We start from the raw sequence: 22229 nt of genomic DNA, 5'->3' as shown, positions 1-22229 counted from the left end.
GCCTGTCTCTAACTCCTCGCACTTTCTCCACGTGCATGGACACAGTGTCTTCGTCCTCAATTATCTAGACGACTGGCTGGTCTTTTCAAACTCCAGGGAGCAGGTTCAGAGCCACACGAGCCTGATCCTCAACCGCCTCTCTGAGTTGGGACTTCGGGTCAACGGAGAGAAGAGATGTTTTGTGCCAACTAAGCAGGCGGACCAGTTCCTCGGACTGCGCCTCAATTTCATCGCCATACAGTCCACACTAGTGCCAGAGAGATTTGCCTCCATAAACGCATCTCTCCCTTTTCCGGTTGAGAGCCCCCGTCAGGGTGTCCCTTTGCCAGAGGCTGCTGGGCCTTCTAGCGGCTGCATCCCAAACCCTCCCCTTTGGCTTCCTTCATCTAAGGCCTCTGCAGTGGTGGTTCGGGTCCCATGGGGTGCATCCTCGCCGTGACAGAGCACGTCAAGTGACAGTCATTCAGACATGCTGGAAGGTGCTCCGTTGGTGGCGGGGCCCTTCGAATTTAACCCTCGGTGTGCCCTTGGGGCCAATCTGCCACCAAGTTGTTTTGACAACAGGCACCTGCAAGCAGGGTTGGGGAGCTGTCTGCAATGGACAGGGAGTCTGGGGCAGATGGATGGTGCCCATCAGGGCCTTCCATATCAACACCCTGGAATCACAAGCTGTGCTCCTTGGTCTCCGTCACTTCATGCTGGCCCTTCGGGGCAGTCATGTTCTAGTGCGGACAGACAACACAGCGGTGGTTCCCTATATCAACAGGCAGGGAGGTCTCCGGTCGCACACTATATCGGCTGGTGCGTCATCTGCTTCTATGGACACAGCCTCAGCTGCGCTACATCAGAGCAGCCCACCTCCCAGGCATCTCCAACACGGCGGTGGACCTCTTCTCTATGAGAGACCCCCCGGTGCTGGAATGACGCCTCCACCCGCTGGTGATTCAACAGCTTTGGAGCCACTATGGCAGGGCAGAGGTAGACCTCATTGCTTCAGCGAACTTTTCAAATTTGGTGTTTGAAGAAGTCTCATGACCCAGTTAATTGCCATATCTATAAAGGTTTATTTGGCCGCCAACTCCTCATGTCTTGTTAGGAATGATGACGAGCCTTCGGGCTTTCATTGTTTGGCGTTGCAATTTCTGAAAGGGCCTTCCCTCCCCGCGTGGTGCCTAGATGTAGTGCTAGACACGCTTTCCAAGGCCCCTTTTGAGCCCTTGCAATTAGTTGACCTCAGATTAGCAACACTGAAGATGGCGTTTTTGTTGATAATCACGTCTGCAAAACACGTGAGCGAGTTAGTCTGTTCACCCTGAGTGTGTCTATTTTGTGGGAGATGGTTCCAGGTTTATGCTTTGGCCTAATCCTGCATTCCTCCTGAAAGTGCTGTCTCCTTTCCATATCAACAGACCTATTGAGTTGATGGCTTTCCATCCTCCTCCCTTCTCTTCAGAGGAGGAGAGTAGGCTACTGTTGTGCACGGTGCGGGCTCTTAGGTGCTATTTGGAGTGCATTAAGGACATTCGGCACTCGGACCAATTGTTTGTGTCCTACGGAGCACTGACGTGGGGCCAGGTGCTTTCAAAGAATCGCCTCTCGCACTGGACTGTGGACACCATTACCATAGCCTACAAGTTGGCAGGAGCCTGGTGCCTGAACACCTGGCAGACATCTGTGCGGCTGCGAGTTGGGTCTCTCCACATACCTTTGTTTGGTTCTACAGGCTGGACTTGACGGGCCTGGATTCTTTTATTGGGAATCCGGTGTTGGCTTCAGTTGAGCCTTAGTTGCCACGTACTGGCTCCTGGCTTTTCTATCCCTGTCTGCCCCTGTTGAGCATGCTTGGGAAAACCAACACAGAACCGGTTTCCCTTCCTACCCGACTGTGACTTATGTATAGTTCATTCTGTGGGTGGGAGTGCATGTGTTTTTACACCTGTACCCCCCCAATGTACATAGTTCCTTTGTCAGCAGGTCTGTGGCCTCGCCCTAGCTATGCTAGCTGTGCAGTGGGCCGCTGCTGCTGTATTCAGCGGAAGGCCTTTGAGTTTCTCTTGTGCCCCGCTGTGTATATAGTTCATTTATTATCAACATCAGTAGAGCGTCTGTTGCCACTAGCTGCTGGTCGGCAGTGTGTAACTTGCTCCTGTGTCCTGTGTGTGGTTCATGAGCTGGCTCCTGCACCCCGCAGTGTATACAGTTCTTTGGAATAGACAGTTGAGCTTGTCCGCTCCTTATTTAAGTTGAGCATGGACGCCCGCTTCTGTTGTTAGCGAAGGCACGTTGTGCCTCGCTATGTATATAGCAGAGTTGTAGACTTGAGTCAAGTGACTTGGGACTTGAGTTAACTCGAGTCAGAATTTATGAGACTTGGGACTTGACTTGAAAAAAGCTGAAATGACCTGTAGGTACTATCATATGCAAATTAACTTCTGGTTCCTAACGCAAAAATCCCAAGTTACCCTCTTTCAATACATTCAACCATTGTAAGTCTTGAAGCACAAACTCACCGACAGCAAGGAAAAGCTCACAAAATGCTAACATTTGGAAGAGTGGGACTACAGCACAGGTGTATGCCTGTGATGTCTCCTCCACTAGCTAACGTGTATTCGCTGTCCCAAGCACGATCACCTAGCTAGTGTTCATTTTAGTCACTTAAAATATGTATCAAAATGTATCCCCTGCCCTCTCAGCTCAGCCAGTACCTCACAATGTGTGAAGGACAAAACAGCCTCCTGTTCTGGGCTTTGAATAGGAAAACTCTGCAATCACTCTTTAGTGTGGCAGTGAGGGCATTAGCTGTACCCGCAACAAGTGCACCTATTTGAGCGCATTTTCAGCCATGGTGGACTAATTCTATGACCACATCGTGCACAGGTGAGTGACAGGGTTCTGTCCAACTTGATATTTTGCAGGTGCAATCCTCTGTAGTACAAATACAATACTTAATTTATGCATGAAGACATCAAGCAACATGGTTGATGTTCTTCTATTTATGTTTGAAGTAAGGCTCAGTAGTAGGAGTGTGCATTTTCTGCTTTGGACCAAAAAGAAAACCCGTATTCATATTTTTCCCTTGGATTCCTTGGATTTCCTCCCATAATTCACCAATATATATAAGGAACCTAGTGTATATATATATATATATATATATATATATATATATATATATATATATATATATATATATATATATATGTATTTTATACTATCGCACATTATTTCGGTGATATATGGACAATACAAATGTTTTTTAAAATCTGATGAGCTATGTATTGTATTACTTAAAATATAAGTAATTAATTATAAAAGAGACTTGAAGACTCGAAGCTCAAAATTGAAGACTTGAGACTTGACTTGTAGCTCAATGACTTGGGACTTACTTGAGACTTGCTTAATACTGACTTGGGACTTAGTTGGACTTGAAGCAAAAAGACTTGGGACTTACTTGGACTTGCAAAAGAATGACTTGTTGACACCACTATTATATAGTTCCTTTGCCAGCAGTTTGTGGTCCTACCCTAGCTATGCTAGTTGTGCTGGGGGCCGCTGCTGCTGTGTCCAGCGGAAGGCAATTGAGTTGGCTCTTCTTGCCCCGCTGTTTATATAGTTCCATTATTATTAATTGAATTTTCCATCAGTGGCTATCCAGTTGGTTAGCCTGCTGTATGTTGAGCACAGGGTGTGAGACTGCACCCTGTGCTTATATGGTGTGGTCTTGGTATTGGCCCCATCTTGGCCCTGCAAGTAGAACAGGAGGTCTCTATTACTAGGCTTCACGGTAGGCATAAGGATGCTTGTTGCTCCATGGATACACCATTAATTATTTCTTCCCAGTTTAGCATGACTGCAGTCTTCATGTCTGGGCAGCCCGGATGTGGCCCCAAGGGGCCCCTGTGGCTTCTATCATAGTTATTATGGCTCCTAGTAGGTACGCCTCAGGGCAAGCTCTCTTACCAGCTCGCTGCCTCCTCCCTTGCAGCCATCACCTTTTATACAAACAGGAAGTGAAGGGTCCTGTTTGAGTGACGGGCAGAAGGACAAGGGCCAATGGCAGCTTTGATAGACAAATGTGTTCGATATGTTCCAGCGATGCGCGCTGAAACCCCCTCATTTACAACTGACTATTGGAGGAAAATACAAATATATATATATATATATATATATATGCTAAGAAAACTGAAATCAATTTGTTTATTTTTGAGAACTATATCTGGTCCTACTTGTTTCCTTCATCATAACATCTGACTCTGGGTCCGCAAAACACTATCTCAATGTGTACATGACCTCGTTGTGGTGACATCATCAATCTGTGAAATCAGTAGGGTGTATAACCTCCTCCCGCGTTGCAGTTTTATCCTCTAGTAGGTGGAGCTGTGTGGTGTGTGGGGCTCTGACCAGCACATGCTACAACTGCAAAATAATGTTTGCCTTATCATTTCAGGCCTTTGTCCTGATTTACATCATGTTCTTAATGTCATAACTCTCATTCAGTTTTATAACACATGTAATAGACATGTAGCAGCAGAAAATAATGAACAGTTTAGGATGGAACTCAACCAGTTGATTACGATTTCCTTAATCTGCAGCTGGGTTAGCGCCGGCATGATTAAACTACTTTGAGACTGAAGGAATTCAGGGATTACAACTAAATCTCCACTATTGCGAGCCATTGATTGTTTTAAAAAGAAACATAAAAGCCTAAGCTAAGGCCTTAAATGAAGAACTGTTTAATAAGACTTGAATGTCAGTGAGTAGCAGGGCATTCCCAAAAGAGTAAAATCACTTGATGATGATATTCAGTAATATGGTGCTGTTGATCTTGTTCCAACTGCGTGTCGAGGAGGGATACATTCTGGAGATTTGTTGGCCTTCAGTACTGGAAACGCTCCATTTTTAATATCCAATAAAGTGCCCTTTCCCATCTACCATATTTGTCAAATTGATCTCTTAAACCAACACATTTTAGAAGCTACGTCCTGGGTGTTCAGCTGTCCAATCTTTACTGGTTTATTTTATCCTGTCTAGTACGCTCTTTAGTTTTACTGCCCTGTCATCCTGCTGTTATAGATATATATAATAACTGTAATAACACTCACAATGGTTCACAGTATCTTAAACAATATATATTTTTAAAATAATTTAATTCAAAAACAATTCCACGTGAATATTTTCAGATTAACACAAGGGGTAAAACATTTAGCATCCAGTCTTTAAAAATAATATCACAGGCACAATAGGATTCAATATTCATGCCACATTTATATTAACACACACCTTGAAAAGCAATTGCCTACATTCTTTCCACTTCACCATAATTCAGATGCAGCATTTACTTGTGTTTCCCTCAATGCACCAACATTTTTATTTCTCATAGCACAGTTCAGAATGGCCCTACCTCTCTGACAACCCAATGTATTTTTGTTAACAATTTGTAGTAAAATAAAACAAACAAATAAACAAAAACATCCTCCTATGCTTGGTCAGAACAATCCCAGACAGACAGAACAAATGTCAGAGAAGTGATGTTTCAGACATCTAATGGAAGGTCACAGTAACTGAATCATTAGCACTAGCAGCACAGAAAGAAGGAGTACGAGATCAGCAGCTGTTTTTATTCCATATCCTGCAACCTAAACCCTGCTGTTGTCAGAAATAAAAGCAGTTCCCATTCTGCCTTTACAAAACAGACACTGGATGCTTATGTATTTTGCAGGTGTTGACAAGGCTAGTGTCTTCATGGCCCTTACAAATGCAGGATGAATTCAGGAAAGAAAATAGACTGTATTTTGGACAAACAAACCAGAACTAAGGATGGAATTATTGAATCCTGCAAGGACAAGGTTGTCCAAAGTTAGTCTTTGTATAAAAACTATTTTATTATGAGGAAATATAGAGACAGGCTGAGTAGATGGGGGTGCAAGTGTTAGTGCATCAAAAGATAATTATTAACTGCATCTATGGTAAACGCTTGTAAGAGCTTAATTCATTAGTGAAGCAGAAAAATGAACAACAAACATGTAGGCACAGCTAACAAGTAAACCTAACTCTTGCTGCATAACATTAAATAATTTGAAAAGTTTCAAACATAATTTGGTCCATTTCAATACAGGCTCATAAAGACAAATATACACCAAATAGTTGCAATTCATCATTGTAGGACTGTGTCAATACAAAACAAGTAACAAATAAATTGAATGTTTACACATTTAAATTCAAAACCAATGCTTGTGTTTAATAATACAATAACAGACTGAAAATGATATAATTTATTTGATGGCTCCCAAATCAAACAATGTAATTTACCTTGGTTTCAAACTATCCAGAAATAAGCTTATATATTTGAAGTAGTAGATGGATTTTAAGCTTCTGCTTTTCATACAGATTCAGTAAAACAGCAACAACAACAACAACAAATGTACTGAAAAGTTAATAATTTTGTACAGTATATACTAACGGAAGATCTTTTGTAAACATTTCTGTAGATTATTATGCCAGTTTACCACAAGATTAATTAAAATACTAGGAAACATTTCATATCAGTAGCTAAATAAATAAATAAATAAATAAATACATACATAAATATCCAGTGTAAATCCATAAAAACCAGTTACCAACTGCAAACACTACGCAACTTGCATCATATAATATTTTGCAAACTTCAGTATCTTCAAATATGTGACTTTGTCCAGTTTGTAGTCCTACATAGGTCATTCTATGATTAATTCATCTCTCATCCCATACAACAAATGAATACATTACTTTATTAATAAATAATGTATTGTAAATAGATGTCACAGAAATCGTATTTTGTTATGTCATGAAACAGGTGTATAGGGCACTTCATTTTGCTGGTGTGAGGTTAAGAAAAGGCAGACAAACAGCAAAACCGTAATAAAAAGTAGTAGCTGATGTTCTTGTTGGTTTGTTTACCATTTTCTGTTTAGAGCATTACTTCATACAGTGGGGGAAAAAAGTATTTGATCCCCTGCTGATTTTGTACGTTTGCCCACTGACAAAGAAATGATCAGTCTATAATTTTAATGGTAGGTGTATTTTAACAGTGAGAGACAGAATAACAACAAAAAAATCCAGAAAAACGCATTTCAAAAAAGTTATAAATTGATTTGCATGTTAATGAGGGAAATAAGTATTTGACCCCTTCGACTTAGTACTTGGTGGCAAAACCCTTGTTGGCAATCACAGAGGTCAGACGTTTCTTGTAGTTGGCCACCAGGTTTGCACACATCTCAGGAGGGATTTTGTCCCACTCCTCTTTGCAGATCCTCTCCAAGTCATTAAGGTTGCGAGGCTGACGTTTGGCAACTCGAACCTTCAGCTCCCTCCACAGATTTTCTATGGGATTAAGGTCTGGAGACTGGCTAGGCCACTCCAGGACCTTAATGTGCTTCTTCTTGAGTCACTCCTTTGTTGCCTTGGCTGTGTGTTTTGGGTCATTGTCATGCTGGAATACCCATCCACGACCCATTTTCAATGCCCTGGCTGAGGGAAGGAGGTTCTCACCCAAGATTTGACGGTACATGGCCCCGTCCATCGTCCCTTTGATGCGGTGCAGTTGTCCTGTCCCCTTAGCAGAAAAACACCCCCAAAGCATAATGTTTCCACCTCCATGTTTGACGGTGGGGATGGTGTTCTTGGGGTCATTCCTCCTCCTCCAAACACGGCGAGTTGAGTTGATGCCAAAGAGCTCGATTTTGGTCTCATCTGACCACAACACTTTCACCCAGTTCTCCTCTGAATCATTCAGATGTTCATTGGCAAACTTCAGACGGGCCTGTACATGTGCGTTCTTGAGCAGGGGGGCCTTGCGGGCCTTTAAGAGAGTGCTCCTAATCTCAGCTCGTTACCTGTATAAAAGACACCTGGGAGCCAGAAATCTTGCTGATTGATAGGGGATCAAATACTTATTTCCCTCATTAACATGCAAATCAATGTATAACTTTTTTGAAATGCGTTTTTCTGGATTTTTTTGTTGTTATTCTGTCTCTCACTGTTAAAATACACCTACCATTAAAATTATAGACTGATCATTTCTTTGTCAGTGGGCAAACGTACAAAATCAGCAGGGGATCAAATACTTTTTTCCCTCACTGTACCTCCATGTGAATAAAATAAATAATATGTAGAAAACAGGTCTAAGTGTTATTTATGACATAATTCACTGTATTCTACCATGCTTGGACATCTTGGATTTCATGCTAAGGAAGAGAGAGCTCTTGTGGCTCTGTGTATATGTCCCTGCTGTTCTATTTAAAAATGAAATTTATTTAATAGTTTCATTTATTTGCATGATGTAATAATGAATGGCTATATTATCATAGTTTTTATAATTGTGATTATTGTTATTATTAGTAATCATATATTTTTGGTATTATGACCATGTATAACAAAATAAAAGTCAATAATTGCTTAAATTAAATTGTTTATAAGTCACAGCTCATTGCTTAATTGTTCAGATAGTTATTAGCTATATATATATATATATAGCCTGGACTAATATGGTATAAGAATGCAATAATAGTTTTAGTTTTGTCAGGTGGCACTTCTCGAGTAAAACACCACACATGGACAGTCTACCAATGAGAGTGTTATATAGGTTAAGAAAATACTATTGTAAAATGTTATAATAAAAATAAAATAATGGGTAAAACCATTACTTGTGTAGTGAACACAAATATTAAAACTAATAATAATTATAACCAGAAATAATTAATTCAATTAATCTTAATAGACACTCTACTTAATGTTTTGCTAGTAGTTTTTTTAAAATGTTTATTTTGCTACGAAAGGCAGTTGATTGCATTGGAGAAAGTGGGTGAAGTTTGGATAAGATGAGTGAAAAAGTGTTTTCCTTCATGTTTTCAGGAAGGCGAAATATTATCGGAAGATGGTTTTTACTGACTTACTGTATCACAATTGTAAGGAAACCCAAGATTAAAGTGTATTATCCACACCCAACTCTTATGATGTAATCTGTACGATATCACAGACTAACACTTCTGTTACATTTTATTTTGGATATGGTGCTCACTTAATCTAACACATTCTATGATGAATCCCAGGGAAATGTGGAATATATGCTTTTTAAGGCAGCTTGAGGACTACAATAGATCAAACATATGTGGAATTTTAATTTAGTTTGTGTAGTTATACATTCTGCTTCACTAAAGCATGCAAGCTTAGCTCAACGACCACAAACATTAAACTGGTCTAGAAAAATATTTCTCTCTGGATATCATTATACAATTTTCTTAGAAATTAGCAAATAATTAGTGTTTCAGAATGTCAGGATCTACTATGGGGTTACAAAGGTAAACTGTATTGTGAAAAACTTGCCAAAACTAAACTGGCAGATAAAAACAGATTAAATCAGACTGCTTTGGCATTTTCTCATTTTGCTTGGAAGACTTGTCAAAGAAGCCACTATTAATAATTTCCATTACAAAATAAATCAAGCATTTGTGAAACAAAAGGAATTAATTATCTGTAGTAGGAAGCTCACTGTACTATGAGCAAAAGTATTTTACAGGTCTTGATAACAATTTAACATACAAAGTTTTTATGTTGGATTATTCTACAAAAATGCCAAATATAAAGTATTTTTGGACTGATTATTCTGAAAATTGTATTTGTGTTCTTTTAGTTTTATGAACAGAAATGAATGTACCTGTACCTTTCTGTACCCAACTTTTCCTTTGCTACCACTAATAAGTAAACATCAGAAGTAAAATACATCTGTTGCATTTGTTGGAAGAATCTCTCTTTGGTACAATTAAACAATGTTATATTACAATTTTTCTGTCTTGCTCCCAAGTTATTCATGTATCTTATGCCCCCCAAAAAAGGAGGCGGCACAGAAACAAAGTATATTATATATAGCGTACTAAATGCAAAACTGTGTTATTGTTTCTTTATATTAATTAAAATGCTGATCTAAAACTACAAATTACTTATGGAAGACCCTTCATTTCTTTTTCATATTCTTAGAAATAGTTTTTTAGTAGTTATATGGTATAAATACTATACTATAAATACATTAGCATTTATACTTCAAATAAAAAGCTATGCGTTTACATAGTCAGATGTGTTCATTTATTGTAAGCAATACAAGGTCTGAATAAGGTTTAACCACCAGATGTGTCTTTGGACTAAGGACTGTATGATTAGCATAATACCTATTAATACAATATTATTGCAGAATTCTTTTGCATAATATGTAGTTTTTTTTGCAAATCTGGAGGATGGTGCTGTAAGAAAATGGCCTTTACAACCAGAGTATGACTAATACTCCTACCTACCATTTACATTTTCTATGCCCACCTTGTACTGCAGTGCAAAAATAATCTCCTTCTGCTCTTTACAGTTTTAACATTCGAGGGCTCTTCTGAGTGGCGTTTCCGTCTGGAGAGCGAGGGGAATCGGTTCACCTGGACATTCCCAGTACAATTCCAAGTTATAGCAAATTTCCAATCATGGAATCAAATGTTTGGCAGAAATGCAATAAAATATATTGTTGTTATTGTATAATAACAAAACTCCACATAATTTCAATTTTGCATGCCTGAACTGGATTACTTTGATCTTGCCCTCAGTGTGAGCTGAATTATATTATTGACTCCTCTCCTCTGTCAGTGATAAAATCCAGCCTAGGTGTATGCACTGGTAATAGTAGTACTGACAACACTCGATATCTATACATAGCCTAGCCTTCCATGCAAGGCAGTTATGTACTTTCCTTCTCTTACAGCACGATGAACTTGCACTGTTTCCATTTACTCTGCAGCTCATTTGAATCATGGAGAATTACAAGGTGCAAAATTCAGAGATGCACACTTTCCTTAAGTCACGTTGATTCCATTCTAATTTGACATTTCAAGGTCCCTCAAGTTCTATAAAAGGCAGTTACTCCACTCTTCTCTGGGGGGATAGTGAATATTAAATGCTAACCAGAATGTAACAGAAGGCACACAATTGGATTTAATACATATTGAATTATAATGTTTTGAATATTAAATAAAAAAGCATTTTCACCTTTACTTTCTCTAGTGAATTGTCTTCAATAAACGGATTGAGAACACTGAAGAGTTGAACAGAATGGTATCAGGCTATTTATACAGAAATATTACACGTGGGTGTACTTAAATTTCAAGCTACAAATGGAAAAGAAAACAACAGCTAGGTGAAATAAGAAAGGCTCTGTGTTTGAAACCACTTAATAAGAACCATCGCAGTATCTCTTTTTTTCTTCCAATGGCTCGTGAAACTCTCAAAAACTCACCACCCCCCGCGCATCATTATTTGAAAGGCCGCAGAGTACAGAAAGCATCCTCTCCCCCTACCTGAGGAAGTGCGTTACAGGCTCACTATTCTTTTTCAAGGTTTAGCCTGAGAAATTGTTGTCAAATTAATCAGAAAAAAGACTGGCAAAAGATTTCCTCAAACTCCGTATGGTTTCTGCCTTAGCCTCGTCTTCAGTTGCGTTGCCACGCTGTGGGGTTTCGGAAACGCTGAAGGCGTTCGTCAGAGACTGGGATTTGCTGAAAGAACAAGAGAATCGAGAAGAGAGGGGTTTGTCAAGCGCTGGCTGCCTGAGGTGTGTTGTCAAGCTCTGATCAAGATGCAGATGGGAAAACAACATCTATCTACAATCGTGTCTCAGATTGATTTATTTCACCAATGGGGGCTGATCTTGCTTCCAAGGATTTCCTGTGGTGGAAAGCATGGAGTATAATTTAAAAATATGCATTCAGATGTAGTGCCGGTGACATTGACTTTTCTGTTATTTCTGTTATATACGCAAATATATCAAATGTACAGTGTTTGATTCACTGTTATTGATTTAAATTGAGAACAACTGGACATAAGAATGAATCACATAAATAGTTTTTGAAGACCAATCGGCAATAAGTGCAGAAGAAATCCAACAGAACTTTAATAAATAAATACTTAAAAAATAAAACTACAGGTGGAGTTTTGATCTTCCGCTCACACTAATTTGGGTGGCAATCAGGTCGGAGAAGCCCTTTCAAAATTCACTTGAATTGACTGCTTGTGTTAAATCATGAAAAATAAAAAAATAAACTAAATACACAAAGACACAATATATACAGCCGTAACTCACTACTTCTTAAACAAGACTGCTTATCAGACAAACACAGCTGTGAACAAAATGGCATCTCCTCATTGTGAAGTCAAAACTATTTTCAGTTTAGGATTTGTAGCCTATATTTCATCAAGTGGATTATAAATTCTGAAGGAAACATCCGATTCTAGTAGAGCAGGTAAAAGCTGACCCTCCAAGAGCATTCTGGGAAGGCTGAAGAGCTCTGAGCTGAGGACAAAGTTATCTCCACGCAGGCAGGTGTTGACACTCACAGTTGTGCCCTGTCAGCTGGCTTTAACCTGCTCTTCGGGATATTGTCAGCATTCACAGAGCCCTTGATGACATCCAGAATATGGCTTGGTATTGTAGAGAGACTTACTTTAACTGTGGAGGCTGCTTCTGTGCAGTTGTCCCCGTCTGGGAGTTGCCCTCTCCCTGAGACGCAGACTTGGACTGCTGTAACGGGCCGGGCTGGAAGGCCTGGTTTGGAGACGTACTGGCAGACCTGGCGCGCTGTGGGGACCCTTGAGTGGACGGAGCCGGCGAGCTGGACGTTGACCGGGGTCCACCTGCCACACACACACAGTATCACACGTCTGTCGCGTTCGAATGTCTCAAGAATACGACCGACTGAGTCATGATATTATATCAGAATGCAGTGTGGGATACCAATCTTAATTGTAGCGTGTATTTAAATGTTGACTTTGTAAAGAGATTCATATAAATGTCAATCCTGAAAAGAGAAAAACAATAACTTGTACAGAAAAGCTCGGCATCTTCCTGTGCACCTTCTACACGTTTTATCCAACCCTCTGCAAATGAAATGTGGCCCCTAGTATCTTATGTTTAATCAAAATTGGGCTCAAGGCCACTAATTGTATACAGTCAAGTGCTAATCGAGGGCATGCTGCTGGAGAGGGAACGCACCTTGCGTGGCAGGTCTGGGCTGGCTAGTCTGTACTCCGTGCTGAGGCTGTGACTGTGCCTGAAACAGAACATGGATGGGAAACAGATCTTACTGCAGCACAGGTATGATTTGATAGTAATGTTTTTATTCGGTACTCCAGTGTGCTTATTGATGGAGAAGACGACAGGGAACCAACCTGCGCTGAAGCGACTGGCCTCTGAGGCGAGAGTGTGCCTGTCACCATCTGACTCATTTTATTGATAACCAGGTCTGTGATCAGCTGTCTGTCCTCTTCCACATGCTCTCCAATCAAAGGCATCGAGCTGTCCATGACCTGAGGAGGGGGTGAAGTATTGATCAATTAACACTGAACTTATATTATCATACATATGGTAATAATGTAAACAACATTATTTGGATAGGCAGGCATGCATTCCCTGATCATATGAATGAAAAATGATTTATTCAGACTGCCATGTTGCATACTGTCCACTAGAGGGGGGTATAGAACATGTTATCTGCGTTTAAAAGATCTTCAATTGTTTTGTTTTCAGGTGTGAAAGGTGTCACACTTTACACTTTAAAAGCACACTACCATGTACAGTGGAATTAACAGGCAGGTTCATCTTGATAATTCCCATTAGACACTTTACTTATATACAGTATTTAAACATAAACACATCTGCAGGCTTTACACTGTGTAGCTGGCACTATACACTCACCTAAAGGATTATTAGGAACACCATACTAATACTGTGTTTGACCCCCTTTCGCCTTCAGAACTGCCTTAATTCTACGTGGCATTGATTCAACAAGGTGCTGAAAGCATTCTTTAGAAATGTTGGCCCATATTGATAGGATAGCATCTTGCAGTTGATGGAGATTTGTGGGATGCACATCCAGGGCACGAAGCTCCCGTTCCACCACATCCCAAAGATTCTCTATTGGGTTGAGATCTGGTGACTGTGGGGGCCAGTTTAGTACAGTGAAATCATTGTCATGTTCAAAAAACCAATTTGAAATGATTCGACCTTTGTGACATGGTGCATTATCCTGCTGGAAGTAGCCATCAGAGGATGGGTACATGGTGGTCATAAAGGGATGGACATGGTCAGAAACAATGCTCAGGTAGGCCGTGGCATTTAAACGATGCCCAATTGGCACTAAGGGGCCTAAAGTGTGCCAAGAAAACATCCCCCACACCATTACACCACCACCAGCAGCCTGCACAGTGGTAACAAGGCATGATGGATCCATGTTCTCATTCTGTTTACGCCAAATTCTGACTCTACCATCTGAATGTCTCAACAGAAATCGAGACTCATCAGACCAGGCAACATTTTTCCAGTCTTCAACTGTCCAATTTTGGTGAGCTTGTGCAAATTGTAGCCTCTTTTTCCTATTTGTAGTGGAGATGAGTGGTACCCGGTGGGGTCTTCTGCTGTTGTAGCCCATCCGCCTCAAGGTTGTACGTGTTGTGGCTTCACAAATGCTTTGCTGCATACCTCGGTTGTAACGAGTGGTTATTTCAGTCAAAGTTGCTCTTCTATCAGCTTGAATCAGTCGGCCCATTCTCCTCTGACCTCTAGCATCAACAAGGCATTTTCGCCCACAGGACTGCCGCATACTGGATGTTTTTCCCTTTTCAGACCATTCTTTGTAAACCCTAGAAATGGTTGTGTGTGAAAATCCCAGTAACTGAGCAGATTGTGAAATACTCAGACCGGCCCGTCTGGCACCAACAACCATGCCACGCTCAAAATTGCTTAAATCACCTTTCTTTCCCATTCAGACATTCAGTTTGGAGTTCAGGAGATTGTCTTGACCAGGACCACACCCCTAAATGCATTGAAGCAACTGCCATGGTGTTCCTAATAATCCTTTAGGTGAGTGTATATATATACATACACATACAAATAAATAGAGTAATGATTGTTTATTATACTCACAAAAGCATTACATTACAATATAAGGAACTATTCAATCTATTTTATTGAGTTAAAAAAGGAGAAGGGAAATTATATTCCTGTCACTTGGTGGCAGTATCTCACTGTAGTTCTCTTTTACTAGACAATGAAAATAATCTGTATGTGCTTTTACGGCCACACTCAGGTCAGACCTACATTGTATTGGGCCCTTTCAAATCAATCACTCATTTTAGCACTGACTGTAGTTGAATTAGCTACTGGTTTATGAACAATGAATTGCAGAAGACAAAACCTGACATTTTTAGACTTGTTTTGAGCTACTTGTTTCCTTGAACTGAATTTACTGTGGAAAAGGTACATTTAAAAAAATATTAATTTAAATTTTGTTTTTCTCTTTTACATAATTTATTATAAATAAAGCTCTTTTACACCCCAAGGGATCTCATAGTTTTTAACAAAAAAGGTTAAAATCTAAAGTCTTTTAAATCTTGCCTATGGAATTTACAAACTCCACAAACAATCGCACATCTTTCAGAATCTCATGTAAAATTGCAGTATTCGATCATACAGTATAATCTTAGGCAATGTAATGGAAGTGTATTAACTCTGCCTCTAGGCACTTTCCTTGTGGAAATCCCGTAGCAGGTACTGCCAGAGCTACATAAGAAACCTGCTGCAGCAAAATGTAGTGCACTTGTAATTGCAGTATTTTAGTTTCTAATAATTAATTGAATTGCTTAGTTCTCAGAATTACCAAAACTGTATTACCAAATGTATTGTGATAACAAAGCACAGCTGTTCACAATAAATATAGAAGGATGCACGCCAACTCCTAGCCTTAATGACAGCTGCAATCCTTCAAGGGACACGTTCCACCAGTTCTTGGGAGATGGCCAGAGCAATACAGCAGCGTTCATTCATCCCACAGCCTGAGTACTTGTGCAGCGAGATAATTTGCTCTCTGTGATCTCGTCTTAATTCACCTTTCTGTTAATGTCAGAGGTGAGCAATAATACTGAGGTCAGCCCTCTGAGCAGGACATGTTTTCAGCACTGTTTTCTTTTATACACTCCCAGCTTTGGTGCTTTATTAATCAGATGGTAAATGTACAGCGCCTGACCATTCAATTCTATTGATCCTGACAGTGAAAATGTAACCATGCATACTGGTGGCCACAAAAACCCACAACCCTGATCCTGACCACAAGAAACATTCCCACAACATCACACTGCCTCCTCCACAATAAGCTGTCAGAACAGTGCACCAGGCATGGACTGGCTCTCCTGGTGGCTGACACACCCATATTCTCCAGCTGTAAGGTTGCAGTTACTCCACAGGATGTGTCTCCGTTGGTCTGGACTTCTCTTTGCATAGGTTTGGGACCACCGTAGCCATTTCTGTCCATCCACATGTCTGATCATTGGCTTCTGGGTAGCTTTGCCCAAAAAAGCCTATAGCTTTAAGTTATAATGTGTGTACCGACCAGCATACTGTGTTGGTTTAATGTATAAGAATTGCTATAAAGTGGTGATTTTTAACTCTTCTCCCTCTCCAGATCTCTGACCCTTCAGAGTTCTAGCAAGTAATAAAATGCATTAAAGATGTGCTGTGTTGTCTCCACATCCACAGTTTATCAATCACTCAGAAGATGGGACTTCATTGATTCTGTTCTGGAAGGTGTCAATCGCTCCACCGCAACTCGCCATCAAAGACCACATGAGGTTGTAAATCCCCTGACAGATACCCAATGAATAGTCAATCAGCAGGTGATGTATCTATCCCATGTAGGATCCAGCAATGAGGAATGTACCATGAGGGACAGACCGAGGCCCACAGCTGGAAGTAAGCCAATCTGTGCTTGTATTACTTCTTAAAAGGCAGCGCCTGAAATGAATTCGCTGCTCTGCGTGCTGTCACAGAGACACCTGAGCCTGAGCCAAGTACTCATCTCCCTTCAAGATGCTCCCTTCGTGCTGCTTGAATCTCAGAAGCCAGCAGCCCAGTCATTGAACTTGAGTATTAGAAATATTGCAATTTAAATGACTAAGTGTTGCTGATATACAATACAATGTATAGTGACTATCATATAAGAGTGATTATCTAGCATAGATAGATAATATCTGTGTGTATTGAGAGACATTTTGACCATTCTGCCATTAGTTATGTGAGACCAAATTCAATATTAGGTAATAATATAGCTGATTGATATCTAGTCTATATTTAACGCAGTTGTGCCCAATCATACATCCCTATCGGTAACCTATGGGCATGAGCATCTCTCCCAAAACAATGTTTGAGACTGATAAAATAAACTATATAACTATGAAATAACTGATCAATATTAACCTATGAAGTTAGGGTTGGAGTAACAATTTGAATAATAACCTTCCTCTTAAGTAGGATATTGACACTATTATAATGATTATGAAAAGTAACTTTTATCCCTTTGTTGTACAAGTGATCTAGCACAGTCAGTGACCTTTGTTTTATAATAGAGTTGATGTACCTTTTGAACTTTTTTTTGTGTATTCTAATGAATCAAGCTCTACTGGTCAAACATCTTAAAAAGGTTACTTAACTGAGGAAAACCAACTCTAACTATAAAAAGCACTACATGTTCAAGTAAAGCCTTAACTGCCCAGCCATCTGCTTCTCTTCACACATCAAGCTCAGTGGACAAACAGGAAGGCCAGCAGAAGGTGTACAGAACTGACACAGCCATCAGTGTAAAGGTATTGCGTGTATCTGATGGGCAAAGATCCCCCCGTCAGCTTCAACACAACCAGATACAACTAATACGCAATGCATGTCCAGACTCGCAGTTCTTTTACCTTCCAGTGCTTCATGTTGATTGGAAGAACATCAGAGGGAAAAACAAAGGATCAATAAATCAATCAACCAATCAATTAATCAATTAACTGTTTTACTTTATGTAGTGCCCCATATGCTTGCCATATTTCAAAGTGCTTTACTATCAGCTGAAACTAAATTATAAACCTTCCTTAACAACAAAGTTGAACTATAAAGTTCTTGTTTGAACTACAGCATTTTCTTTCCTATTTCCTAGGCAAGAAGAAAATACTCCTGTTGTCTCCAGGGAGAGAGTTCCAAAATATAAGACATAAGCAGTAAAAAGCAAAGGCACTCAATGAAGCCATATGAGGTAGTAAACTAAGTAGGTCGGTGTCAGCGGAATGCAGAGTTCGACTGGCACATGTGAGTCACTTTACATCTGACAAGTGTCATATGCATAGAGGGGTTTCTAATCCTGAGGTTAAAGGTAGAATATAAAATGTGTACCCCGAGCACTTTCACTTTAAGAGACTTCAAAAACCAAGTGCTTTGATATTTAAAGCCACACTTTGAAATTAGAAAAGCAAGCCGGCTTTAAAATAGAAACAAAAATGGCCAATACACAGTTTCTGGTCACAGTTAAATGAATTTGCATCCAAAAGTATATGAGCAGAATGAGATTGGTCAACCATAACTACAGGCATAAAATAAAATGCTTTTTCTATCTGAGCCTCAGCCTTCAGTATTTCGTACAAACAACTTGAAGAACCCCCTCTTGGTAGGAATACTGTAAGACAGGGTGGTGTTACACATTAGTCATAACCAGAGTGACTGAGGTTTGGATACTGGAAACCACAGAGAGCGTGACTGCATATAAATGTGGCCTTGATCAGCCTGGGGGTACACCCTTCTGATTTAGAGGAAAATAAATTAATGTAACAGAAGACACATCTGTGTTGATCTTATACTGAGGAATATAGCTGCTTCTGTAGTTCTGAATGGAGTTTATAGTATTACATGAGAGGTTTGTCTTATTTAGAATAAAGTAAGCCTTTGTGATGCCCCCCTGTATACCACAGAGCTAAATATCACAACAGGAAACCCTTTCAAAACACAGAATAACACAAGTGCGTTTTTATTTTAACCTTAGTACTGACACTCATCCGAGAATGAGTTTCAAAACTTGTGGTTCTCCTTTTATTAATCAGTCTTTCACTTACAAATATGTGTGTGTGTGTGTGTGTGCATACCCCTGAACCTGAACTCCAGTTTTCTTTTTGTGAATTGCATGCACATTGGGCAGTGGTCATCCTGTAAGCAATGTCAGGACAGTGTTATGGTCTGAGAGTTTAAAATTGGTTTTGTCTAACATTCCGGAAACCTCACAGGGATGAGTCAGTGTAGTCCCTGTCTACCACTTACATAAAAAGAATGAGTGTGTCACGATCACTATCTCTTGAGATCAGTGATTTCCTGAGATGGATTTATTTTCAATATGAACGTTTAGGCTATGGGAAAGCCCTGTGGCCCTTCTTTGCAACTATATAAGGAACGTCAGTTTGTCATTCCCAAACTAAATAAGGAAATCTCAGGGCTTCTGCTGCTTATGTTGTAATGTATATCGGGGGAATACATTATTGTAAAAGTGAAAGACAAAAACTATTCATCCTCATGTAGTACAAATTAGGCAACATGTGGAAATATGCAGGATTGAGAAGATCAAAAATTACATTTACAAAGAGAGACCAATATTTCAGGGAAATAACATTAGTTTAGGTTATCAGAAACCCACTGACAGGTCACTGGCATCTCTGTGACCTTTTGATATTTCCAGTGGTGACCATTCACTGTTGTCTGAACCCATCTACTTCCGACAATATGTTCTGGAAAGCCTTTTTCAGGAAAGTCAGGGAAGGATACTATGGGATTAGCACTCATATCTGCACACAGACAGTTATGACGCTCTTATTTAAGAGATAGTTCACAGTTAAAAATAAAGCTGTTTCGTGGGATGAATGAATTGAGTTGCATTGTGTTTTACAACTGAAATCCAAATAGTAAGACTGTTTTAAAAGGAGTCTTAGTTCTAATTCTTAGTAATGAAGTTTATTATTTATTCAGCTTTCCAAATTACATCCTAGTCAATTTAAAGTGAGCTGAGATGACCTGACAGTCAGATTTTTAAGATTATCAGCTACTCTAACATACTTACATGATCATGAGCATTTATTTCATTGTCACAAAATACACATTCACATCATGGGCTGTGATCCCAAATAGCTTCTATGTATGTCAATCTATTGAACTGTTAAAGATGAAAATGACCCAAAAAATTACAAATATTTTACTGATGGGATAGAAAACTATTACGACAAATAAACACCATTGCTCCTATTCCTTATCCTGCATATCCTCATTTTAGCTATTTAGGCCGCCCACATCGAGATAAATCCTGACTGGTCTTGTCTAAAGGAAACAAGAAAGTTTGAACAGAACACAGTGATGAAGGGTTTCTTTATATCTTGTAAAAACAAGAAATTCACAAAGCATGTGTATATTTTTAGCTTATCACTAACTGAACATTTTTGGTTTGAACCACCATATAAACTACCTCATAAGAGCAACAGGAAATGCCTGGTTAACCCTCTTTTTTCTTCCAAACAAAGACTAACAAGTGTACCAAGCCATTATCAAACCCCGCTGGCACACTGTCATGTGAGGTTTGCCATAAAGTGCCCGTAAGAACAGATGCGCCTTTGATATTTAGAGCTCAGTTCTTTAAGTAGCATATTGTATTTTGTTTAGGCTACTTTACAGAGTTACACATGAGAGTTTGTTTTCTGAGCCCCATCAATTTTGTACTTAAACTAATAATAATATTAATTTAATATTAGTACTAATAAACAGCATGCAGACACAACCATCATTGTGTAATGCAATACATTTTACAAGAACAAGAATAATAATAATATAATCTAATAATAATATTATAATAAAAAGTTAAAGAAACTCGAGCATCTTTTGCACTGACTGAACCAAAAAGATTTTGTAAGTCTTATATTTCTTTGTTTCTTGGAAGTTTTCTCTTTCTGCTCTGAAGGGAAAATGTCTTATATAGTCGTGGTGCAGTTTAATGTTTAGTGCTTGTTTACTATTCATTAGGCAGGTTTACTGTCATGATATTTTAATTAAAATGACAGTAGCTGCCCTGTCAAAACAATCCCTTTTCTACATTGGCACAATGGAACCTGTAAATGTGAAGCTAGTTATTTCGAGTTGGGTGTGAGAAAAGACGCAGGGTGTTGACTCGATACACAAGCTTGGTAAAGATCTGGAAGGGGCAGTACAGGGCTAAACCACGTCATTCCAGCGTTGTACCCAAATGTTTACTGTCAGACCACATTGAGTTGTAAACTCCTTTCGAAGCATGCAATCACACACACAAGCATTTATGTTGGAGTTATAGTGTTTGTTTTGAAAGTACCTTGCTATGACTTCCATTTGTATGTTTATCCTGGTGTTTACCAAGAATAATTCTGAACTGTTTGGCCTTTTAGTTTTAAACTGTTTTAATATACAAAACAACTCTCTCTAGCCTCTTCCATCCTGACTTTTCTAAAACAGTTTTACCACTAATAAGAGTATGAATCTCCATCATTAGAGGTTAGCCAGACTTCTATGACATCATAGTTATACACATGATTTCCCATTCTAACATTGTTTTTAATACACTCATAGTTAGTTTTAGGTCTGGAAACACCCACCTTGTGTTTTCCTTTGCATTCCTGTAAAGAGCTCTCCTCATTTCCATTCAGTGTAACAGCTCAAACAGCTTAAATGGCTTTTCTCAGTTGAAACAAAACAAAGAAAGATCAAGTGTAAATGCAGAATTGATGGAAAATTCAAACCTCAATAATGTAGTCTTTTCCATCTTTTCCATGTACTGCTTTCACAGCACAGACATCGAGGCCTCCAAACATTTCAGCACAGGAGTCCACCCACAATCGATATCTAAACATAAATAATTTATAATAGTAAAATAAAAATACAGTTGAATCGCATTGTAAAGAGGCAGAATGTCAGGATCCTTTAAATCATGGTGAAGGCCTTTCTACCCCAATGTCCAGAATGCTAGGCTGAAGTAAGTGATCAGACACATGTAAATATAAATTGCCAATCATTCTATGTTGTCCATAACTAAAAATCTACTGAGCTGTTGCTTTCTGAAGTTTACCCCTTGCTCGTAATTGAGAGAGATATCTACCAAAATAAATTTGTTTGGTTATCACACCCAGTTCGAGGTAACAGAAGAAGATGCTCAAAGTACCAGTTTGGTCTGCTAAATCGGAGCAGTATTTATCCTTATGCATGCAAAGTTTACAAGCCAATGAATGAAACTGACGTCAATTATTTTTTTCAAAGTTTCTTTTGACAAGCTGTTTTTCTTCTTCTTGATGAAAGTCATACTGTTTAGGAA

General features: G+C 39.4%; 1 protein-coding gene across 1 annotated transcript in view; it reads right to left on the bottom strand.

The window, feature by feature from the left end:
- Positions 1-11106: 11106 nt before the first annotated feature.
- syn3 (synapsin III) overlaps positions 11107-22229 on the bottom strand; it is a 93954-nt gene continuing 82831 nt past the window's right edge. The window contains exons 10-14 of the mRNA XM_066724347.1: positions 21661-21763; positions 13228-13365; positions 13052-13109; positions 12504-12693; positions 11107-11558 (exon numbers count right to left, since the gene is read on the bottom strand). Coding sequence (XP_066580444.1) covers positions 11426-11558; positions 12504-12693; positions 13052-13109; positions 13228-13365; positions 21661-21763 — 622 coding nt within the window. The 3' untranslated portion in view covers positions 11107-11425. The remainder of the gene's footprint in view (positions 11559-12503; positions 12694-13051; positions 13110-13227; positions 13366-21660; positions 21764-22229) is intronic.

Source organism: Amia ocellicauda, chromosome 15 (genome assembly GCF_036373705.1).
Source record: "Amia ocellicauda isolate fAmiCal2 chromosome 15, fAmiCal2.hap1, whole genome shotgun sequence".
Lineage (NCBI taxonomy): Eukaryota > Metazoa > Chordata > Actinopteri > Amiiformes > Amiidae > Amia > Amia ocellicauda.
Note: the sequence above shows the minus strand (reverse complement) of the source record. Positions and strands in the feature narration are given on the sequence as shown.